This window comes from Bos indicus, chromosome 3 (genome assembly GCF_029378745.1).
Source record: "Bos indicus isolate NIAB-ARS_2022 breed Sahiwal x Tharparkar chromosome 3, NIAB-ARS_B.indTharparkar_mat_pri_1.0, whole genome shotgun sequence".
NCBI classification, from domain to species: Eukaryota; Metazoa; Chordata; class Mammalia; order Artiodactyla; family Bovidae; genus Bos; species Bos indicus.
Genome location: NC_091762.1, coordinates 30,006,535 through 30,016,142, shown reverse-complemented (window position 1 = coordinate 30,016,142; position 9,608 = coordinate 30,006,535). Strand labels below are relative to the sequence as shown.

At 38.3% G+C, this 9,608-nt stretch overlaps 2 protein-coding genes across 18 annotated transcripts in view; both read right to left on the bottom strand.

Annotated features, from left to right (window-relative positions):
* The window catches only part of PHTF1 (putative homeodomain transcription factor 1), an 80,346-nt gene extending 78,795 nt beyond the window's left edge, over nucleotides 1–1,551 (bottom strand). For 11 of the 17 annotated variants that reach the window (XM_070779819.1, XM_019956789.2, XM_070779835.1 and 8 more), the window contains exons 1-3: nucleotides 1,055–1,549; nucleotides 665–739; nucleotides 6–62 (exon numbers count right to left, since the gene is read on the bottom strand). In XM_070779819.1, the coding sequence (XP_070635920.1) occupies nucleotides 6–62; nucleotides 665–709 (102 nt within the window). In that variant the 5' untranslated portion in view covers nucleotides 710–739; nucleotides 1,055–1,549. Of the gene's footprint in view, nucleotides 1–5; nucleotides 63–664; nucleotides 740–1,054 lie in introns of all 17 variants that reach the window. The other 6 variants (XM_070779862.1, XM_070779868.1, XM_070779885.1 and 3 more) reach the window with 3 other exon arrangements.
* A 2,169-nt stretch (nucleotides 1,552–3,720) lies between these two features.
* RSBN1 (round spermatid basic protein 1) overlaps nucleotides 3,721–9,608 on the bottom strand; it is a 43,161-nt gene continuing 37,273 nt past the window's right edge. Inside the window, exons 6-7 of the mRNA XM_019956778.2 lie at nucleotides 8,913–9,021; nucleotides 3,721–8,295 (exon numbers count right to left, since the gene is read on the bottom strand). Coding sequence (XP_019812337.1) covers nucleotides 7,822–8,295; nucleotides 8,913–9,021 — 583 coding nt within the window. The 3' untranslated portion in view covers nucleotides 3,721–7,821. The remainder of the gene's footprint in view (nucleotides 8,296–8,912; nucleotides 9,022–9,608) is intronic.

Here is a 9,608-nt window from a genome sequence, read left to right as displayed (position 1 = left end):
TTTACCTTAATCTGAGTCTGTTCGATTGACTTTTCCCATATCTGCTGATCATATGCTCCAATCTGAAATAAGAAGCAGGCTACTTAAATGATGGAAAGGAAATCCTTTTATTTAGGCCAAGTCTCACAAGTCATGACACTATTTAAAGTGTCTACATGATATCTGGGAAATGTCTGTGATTTTCTGAGGCTAGGATAAATTATTATTTCCAAAGACTATTTCCTTCAAAATTCAAACAAGCTGGAAACAATGTCCAAAATATTTCAAATTAAATATAAACCTTAAAAGATAATTTCCACTTAAGAAAAAATATCAGTAGAAAACTAAATAGAAATAAAAGGCTATGGGCAGCTCATTAAGATTGCTGACACTGTGCAGATAAAAGTTTTATGTCTAAAAAAACAGCAATTTGATGAGAAGCAAACTCTCATAGCACTGCTGTGACACTGTGAATGAAGTCTGGAGACAGGAGGTTGAAAATCTTATGCGGGGACCTGGAACTGAATTCAAAAGACCTAGTGACCTTGTACTAGGTTTTCTATTTGAGATACCATGTAAGAATACACTGCACTACCAAACTCATTAAAAACTAACATGATAGGTATTCTTTGTGGGAGCTTTCTGCAGGGAGCATGCTTTACAAATAAAAATACACTGATATTACCTTCTTTTGGTACCACGATATAGCATCTCTCTCATTTGAGGCCATCTGTGTCTCCAGCCAGAGAACGGGATTTCACTGAAAACGAAGGAAAACCAGTCGGTGAGTCCAGTAGTTTAAAGGTACTTTCCCAGTTTGGACAGAAGTCAAAAAACGCTTCTCTCAGCCTCTCCATAAGCTGCTGGCCGTCTCGTTCTCCGGCTGACTGCCAGGAAAAAAACCAAAAACAAAAGCATACAAAACAAAACAACCCTCTGGCGCAGCGGAGACCGGAGCCTCTCGGAGAGATTTTGTGCGGGTGTGTTTAGGGATGCAGGAAAGCAGGAGAGGAGGGAAGGTCGCTGGAGTTGACCCGCACCCTACCTCCGCCTCTCTCCAAGGTCCTGCACTCACCTGGTGACCAATGCCCCGCCGTCCGGCGGCCGGGACCTTCCTTCTCAGTGGCCCCGGCCCGCCCGTGAGGCCGGGGGCGAGGCGGCGGACCCGGCAGGCCGCATCTTCCCCCCGAGGCAGAGACGCCGGCCGGGCCGTTACCATGGAGACCGCGGAGGCCGCCCCAGCCTCGGAGGCAGCCGGCTGCCCAGCGCCCAGACGAGGGCAGTCTGCCGCCAGAGAGCCGGCGCCCTCCAAGCCCGACCTATAGGGTCATCGGACTGACCCTAAAATAACCAAACAATGAACTGAGAAAGGAGGGCGATAAAAAGTGAAGGGGGTATTCGCTAGACTGCCAGCCGCTACGGCAACGGCCGAAGGTTTTGTGCCCGGCCGGAAAAGTCAAGTGCAGAGGTCCCAAGGTCCGGTGGCAGCTGCTTCGGGGCGGCGGACACGCGTCCTCGCTAGGCCGGGCCGGGCCGTGACTCAGCCGACCCAGACCTGGGAAGCAGCAGCTTCGCAGACCACGGTGCAGCCGGGCTGCAGCTTCCGCTTTCCGGGGTTTGCAGTGAAGTTGGCTCCGCCCCCGGCCCGGGTCCTTCCCGCCGAGCCTCCGCCAGGCTTCGGGACCCAGGAGCTGGGGAGCTACACCGCGGCGGTATAGGCCCTGAGCAGCTCCCTCAGATCACCCTTCAGGCCACTTCTTCAGAAATGACTTCCCAGCCATCCATCTAAAGGAGGTCGGTCCAGATATTTCAATAGTTCCCTGTTCGTTTCTTTGCCAACACTCGTCTTTCCTTGTGTTTTATATTTCTTTGTGCTTCATTATTTACTGTCGGCCTTCCTCAGTAGGCTGGGGGCTCCATGAGGTCAGAAACTAGGGTCTGGCACGAGCCTGGCCTAAAGTTTCTCAACCTTTGCTGAAGGAACAAATGTTTTCGTGAATTTACGCTGTTCTGGAACGAAAGACCTGACAAGCTGCGGCTTATCAAATCTCTCCCGCCTCTCAACTGCTCTAGGACTTCATCTTTCTGGGTGCTCAAGGGTAAATAAAGAGAGGGGCCAAGGCTTAGGACAGTTCCAAGGCACTTTCCCAATTAGGACGGGGGCAGGTAGCGAGGGGAAGAACTGTTTGTAGGTTAAGAGTTCAAGCAGGCTGACAGAGGTCAGGAGAAAGGAATGGTTGCCACCTCAAATGAATATGTAAGAATGGGTTAAGGTTTTAAGTAAGCTGCTTTCTTTTTTTTTTTTTTTTGGCCATTAATGGAACACTGACCTCTAACGGTGATTCTAACCTCAGTTGAAGCAGTGTCCTTGCTTGGCCAGCAATGGTAGCATTTGGGTCCATTTAAAGCTAATGAGATAATAATTAGACCAGTCTAGAAAGCCTTAGATGGGCAGTTGTAAATGTTTGCTAGCTAATTTCAGATTAGCTAGCAAATCGACATAAATGGAAGTTACTATCCCTGTTTCACCGGTGAGGAAAATCGACCAGGATAAAAGTAACTCCCACAGAATAAAATCATTTTACCCAGTCTTATTTCTATATTCCACACATTGGCAGTGGTTTCCTTTCTGCTTTTGCTTCGTGACAGCTTTTCCCGTCCTTACAGCTAAAAGTTCTGTTGGGTTTCAAGAATGTCTGATTAAAGAAAAGCACGGTAAGAATGACTAATCAAAAAGTCATTTTTTTGTATATATTTGCTTTAAGAGGTAAGTTACAGTAAACTAATTAAGCATTTTACTTTATTAGCACACAAAGAGGCTTTAGGGGGAGTTCCTTCAAGAACTGCAATCAGGGAAAACTAGTAAGTAGCAAATTGTCCTTCAGGAGCCCCATCTACAAAGTTACAATGCTCCCTAAGGCTCTTACTGAGCAAAGCATGGGCTTTGAGCCCACAACTGCATTCAAATGCCTGCTCCCACTATTTAACTTCAGGTAATTTATTCGGTCTAACAGCCTGTTTTCTCACCTGTATTATGGAGACTGTATTGTTACCTTCCTACTCAAGGCTGTGAGGATTAAATGTTCAGTTAAGTCGCTCAGTCGTGTCCGACTCTTTGCGACCCCATGAACCACAGCACGCCAGGCCTCCCTGTCCATCACCAACTCCTGGAGTCCACCCAAACCCATGTCCATTGAGTCGGTGTCGCCATCCAACCATCTCATCCTCTGTCGTCCCCTTCTCAATAGTTACTCAAAAAACATCAGTTCCTTTCCTTTTCCTTTCCTAATCATAAGCAAGGGCTATCAGTGCTTAGGAAAGGTACCTTAATTAATGAGAAGTTCACACAAATAAGAACTGATGAGGAAAAAAACCACTGAGTTATGTCACTTAATACAGCAATGACATCTGAAATGTCTAACACTGCATGCACTTTCAAAAATATCAACATCCCCAGATCAAAAATTTAAGATTGTTCTCTCAGATATGAAACAATTTTTGCGGTAAGAGGGTTAACTGCCACAATGCCAAGCATAGTTTTCCTTCTTCCCCACAAACTAACTGCCTCTTGATATGGATGAAATTTTACCCTGGCATCTATAACCTTTTCCTTAAAAAGTCAAGATTTTCTAAAATAGTACAAAATAACAGAAAACAGAGGAGAGAGGGATAAGTACTTTAAAAACAGGTTCCAGGTAGCTAGAATTCATATGTGCTATTCATTTTGTCATGAAACATCAGTAAAGGACAAATCAGACTTTGTTTATTAAAAAAATACTTTACAGGAAAAAAAAAAACTATGCATTCCATTGTCCTATTTTACAAAGAAATAGCTTAACAATTTAACACACTTAGACAGCTACAAAAAAGCACTGTGTTAAAAGGATTATTATTCACACAAATTTAGATTTAAGACTATTCATTAAAAACCTTTTTAAAACACTCATTAATGTCAATAAACAAACTAAGGCCACAAAACGCAAATAGTCCGCCAGGCAAATTATACATTTCATCTATATGCAAAGACCTCTTAGATAAATTAAAGCCACAGGAAAAAAAAGTCTTAGCTGCCAATCAAAATGGAGTTTAGTCACAGAAAACACTATTACATGAAAATTTACAACATGTGATAGTAGTACATAAGTTTTTTAGAGAGAATTGAAAAGTGCTATATTAAGAGACATTGGTCTCAACTACATGCACAAGTGAATCCTAAAAGATGTATGAAGAAAATGGAAGGCCATAATATTTATGGAGAGATACTTGCTTTTAAAGCAACAAACTTTCAGGATGAGGATAGGTCCATGTGCTAAAGAAAAACATCTGTCTTGTACATTTCCTCTACTTACTGCATGACCAATAAATACAGCGACAATCTGTTTTTAAAAAAATAATACTTAGCAGAAATATGAACCTCTGGCATGTACTAGTGAAAGGTTCTTTTTATAAAACTTGTAGCAATGATAAAACAGAAAGACACAAACTCAATTATTCTAAAGATATAAAGGCAAATAAATTTTAATGGCAAATACAGATGAAAATAAATGATCTAATAATGAGCTAATAATAATTAAAAATATATGCACTAAGGGTTTTTTGAATGTTAGTCTTGTTCCTAAATTAGCTTTCATTCTAGATAGTATTTATAGAGGGAAAAGCTATAAGCAAAAATCTCTCCAGTCACTAAGCATGAACTTTTTGCCTATTAAGACTGATGCAAAACATCTTTTCCTAAGGTTTAGTTTAGTAAATAATTTTATTTGATAAGCTCCTTTTTCCCCCTACAAGAGCTTTTAATATTAGTCGTTATTCCAGCTGTCTCTAAGGGGAAAGGGGACCTTCCAAATGTCTTTAATTTGAAGTATTAATAATAAAGTACCAGTGAAACAAATCCTAAGTATTAAATTAGCAAATTAAAAGTACAATTAAGCCGAGGAATTTATTTGTAAAGTTAAAACTTTGGAGGGGAAAGCAGATCTGTAGTTTTTATTATTATTGCTTTATGAATTTGGGCTACTTCTTTGAATCATAATCCTGCTCTGAGTATATCCTGGTAATTACAGTATGACTTCTGGGGCAAGGGGAAGACTTTTCTCCTGATTAGTGAATACCATAAAATCATTCTAATTACTAAGTTAAGAATACTTATTTACTGGATCCTTTTCCATAAGAACATTTAAAAAATATCCCTCTGCTCCACAAAATACTAAAACTTATAGCCACATTCTGCAAGTAATCTCTAAAGAGTTGGCACAACGGATAATATACCAAAAAGGAAGATCAGCTTAAACTTCAGTTACAACTTCACTGCCATCACTACTTTACAAATCAGAAGACGCCAGATTGTTCCATGCCTCACTCCACCAAACCAAATAATTTAATTTTAGAAAAGTTGCTATCATTTGTATCGCTAAACTAGGATACAGCTTTAAAGCAGTAACAAACTCAAAACTTGCGCTTGTATATTCATCAGTCTTTAAAGCATGCTATTAAAATCTAATACTCACATAGGACATTCAGTTTCCAGATACATTACTAGCTAAATGTTTCTCTCTCGGTTCTATTGCAGTTCTAACATACAATGAATTTATTAGTACATGATTTTAAACATCTTTATACTGTTTTCATATTGGAGTTGAGGGTAGAATGTTTTATAAAAAGAAAATGGGGATTTGTTTTTGATTGTAGGTCTTTGCAGATCCGCTGGTTCCTGAGTGATTATACACAGTGCTGGCTGTCAGGAGACAGTCTCCTTGTTTATTAGCAATGACCAGCTTAGATGACAGATGGCATCTGCTGGATGGCAAGTGGGAGATGGGGAAATCGGATCTTGGAAGACAAGAAAAAAATAAAAAGTTTTCACTTTAACAACCTTGTTCTTCATGATTATTTTGAAAAGCAAATGTTGCCTGAGAAGAATTTTACTTTGCACAGCCTGGTAAAGCTCTATGAAATTCTTCTGGACAGTAAAACAAAAACAAGAAATAACCCAAACCCACATACTCAGTGATTCACCCCCTCCCCCTAAAATAACAAAAAACACCCTCAAAGGCAGGTCCCTTAAAAACTAGTCTTGATAAACCAGAATTCACCCTAAAATTTATACCCAGGATTTCGAAACACCCCTGCAATAATCACATTACTCTTCATACCATTCTAATTACCTTATTTACAAAGATAACTAAAACCAACATCACTTCCAATTCATAAATGGTTTACACTGAAATGTTTCTCTATTTGTCTTCATCCTTTGTAACAGAGAATACATACATATACATATATATAAGGAATAATACAGATTCTAACTAATCACTGCAGTATTTGCTGATGGTTACTTTTCTATCGGTTTACACAGTGACCCCTATACTTTGCTAATATGCGTTTAACTACACAACAATATTGCACAAAGTAATATTTATATAAGATTTAACCTATTTCAGAATATTTTAGAGAAAATTCATATTTGTATTTCAAAAGATGCAGCTATGTTTTCATGGTGACAGACATAATGAAGCAGCATCTTTTTTTGCCTATGTTAATGTAAATATTCCAAATCTCACTCTCCAGGAAAAAAAAACCTCCAAATTGCACTATAACCAGGTAGATACAAGAATCTGGTCTTAGGTGTGGGGAGTACTCTTCCTTTAATAAGCAAAAGGCCTATCATATTATTAACTAAGAGAAAGTGAAATGTGTATCACATTAACATTCTAAAATAACAGAAAGTTAAGACTACTAGCTATATGAACTGTGCCTGTTCAGAAAAAAAACTGTTAAATACTCAGGCACTAATAAGGATTAGGCTACCTGAAACTCTAGGATGAAGTCTAGTGCCATATTCTTTATTAGACAGTAGCAACACAGAGCAATAATAAATAAACCCAGGTGTCAATAGATCTTTATCATGAAGAGGTTGATGCTAGGTGACAAAAATAGTTTTTCCTAAGTTTCATGCACAAAATATGGCAGCCTCATCTGAAAGATAGATATCATTCTATAAGTTTGATACTCATGATCAGTTTAGGAAGCAAAAGTGTCCACACAGAATGTGAGGATGCTAGGAAGCAGAACAATATAGAGTATCATGTCAACATTATCTCTTTTACCCAAAATATCTTCCATAGTTACCAAGTATTCTAGAAGAGATTAATGAACCATGGAGAATGAATGACCAAGGACTATTCATCTTTAGATATTTTTAATTGAAATATCCACTGGGCTTTAAATAACAGATACCAAAAAAAAACAGTTTGGATCAGAAAGTGCTGTGCTTTCTCTTTTGTTAAGAAATCAGAGAGCCACTGAATTCCTTAGAAACTACCTGCTCTTTATGGTTGAAACTAAATAAATGACTTGCCCATGTACAAGATGCAGGACCTCTTTCCTGCAACCTATGCCATTTTTACTGTAGAAATTGGATCTGTGCCATAAAAGCACAGTACTAAATCATAAATCTGATCTTCTATCATAAAAACAGCAAAAATGGCAAGAGACAAGTCAAGATAAAATTAAAGGAAGTGAATTAATTTACCAAATAAGAATCTGTTATTCCAGAGAATTCTCATTTTGATTTGAAGAAGAGATTGAATTGTTACCTCACACCTTAAAACAGAAAGTAGCAGCAGACCCACTATTACATACTGTACTAACGGGATAAGATACAACTCTTAACTTTGCATAATCTGTGTAAAAAAGATATGCTTGACATTTGTGGAATGTCATTTCTCTTTATAGAATTATAGGCAAGATTTCTCCAATAAAACTTAACTTAAGCCAGTTATAAAACTATAACTTCACATCAAAATTTAAAAAAGTTAAAAAATGTGTTTGAATATGTACATATCACACAGGAGTGCTTGAATGTTCCTGTAGACTGTGTTGCTGGTCAGAGTCCAGTCTACTTTCCACCTTTAAAACTGGAATAGACTGAGTCATCTGATCTTGCTGTAGATTAAGTTCAGATGAAGGTGGGAAGGACGATGAAGCAGTTGTCAAAAGCTGCGTCTCTGTGCATGTTTCCTCAGATTCAGTTTTTATCCTCACACACTGGGAGTCAACTTCTAATTCTTGCTTTCCAGTTAAATCACAGTCCACATTAGAACTGCCTTCTGTGTTTTGAGAGGCATCCACAACAGGGTGGTACTGTTTAAGCCTTATATGCCAGGCTAAGCTGCACACTGCTGACACTGTTTTGAACTGATGAATGACATTTCTAGGGATGAAGTAGATATCATTGTCACACAGCTGAATTCGAGCATAACGAATGCCTTCCCGCCTCATTTGGTTTAGTTTTGCTTCATCCACCCACTGCACACACTGAAAAAGGGAAAAAAGTTTCATGAGATTTTAAAGTAAAATATGCAAAGATTAAGTCAAATAAAATAATCAGCACAGGAAAACAGTAGGTTCAAATTAAAGCCAAACAATACTATACAATATACAATTTACTACAATTCCTAAGATACATTTTTCCTCATATGTTATTACTTTTCTAGTAATAAAGTACAGGTTAAAATTAGGACTGGCCTACAGAATCATTAAATAATTCAAAATGCAACTAAATATCAATATTCTTTGCCCCATGCCAGAGCAACATTTATCTGTTTCTTTCACTGTCTTCCAGCCTTTTGTAGGTGAGGGCACACAGTGCAATCTGGTTAACAGCTGAGACTGCTCATGGCCCAAACTGAGCATCCTGGGTCCTCTCCTCAGTCCCACCTGGCATCCCAATGACTGAAGGGAGACCCTAAGCATTTTTCTTGGGAAGCTCCATTTTAATGATTTTCAACATCCTCCACAAACAGCTTTTAAAATGAAATTAAATTCACTATACCATGTATCCAACTAAAAGGTAAAATGCACAATTAAATAAGTACAGATACTTAATTTCTAAGATCTCACTCAAAGAGCAAAGAAAAAGCAAAAGTTCTTACCTGGGAAACTGGAGGTTCATGAAGGTCTAACTGAAGTCTCTGTACAACATCAGTAAAATCCTCAGCATGAAAACAAATCACATCTTTGGTTATGCGAGGTTGGTCACTCCTAAGATTGACAAAATTAAGTTTTAGAAACAAGCATCTCATAATGGAAAATGATGACAATTTCAATCTTCCTGTTCCTGGAACTGCTACACTAGCAAAGAAATAGATGCATAAGACCTAAGGACAAAGTATACATTTGTTTCTTTCATCAACTTAAAAAAATAAAACATCAATAAAGTGATTTTTAAAAAATTAAAATTAGTTGTTATAAAACTTAAACTTTAATGACTAAATCATCTAACCACTTTGCCCCACCATCTCCATGCCACCGGACATCATCATCTTGACAGAAAGAAATGGACAGAATACATCTCAGACACAAATACCACACATTCCAGAATACATCTCAGACATAAATACCACACATTCCAGTTTTCAAAGCATAGAGTAGGAAAAAAAATAATCTTTAACTTAAAATATTACTGTCAACCTGTGATTGAACTCTAATTCTAAAGATCAAACCAAACTCTACAACAATATTGAAGACCCTAAAGGCATAAATATGAAAAACAAAGTAAAATACAGCTTTTAAATATGTTCTGAGCCTTGTTAAAACCAGGCCGTGAGTGTAAAAGGCTGCAACCTGTA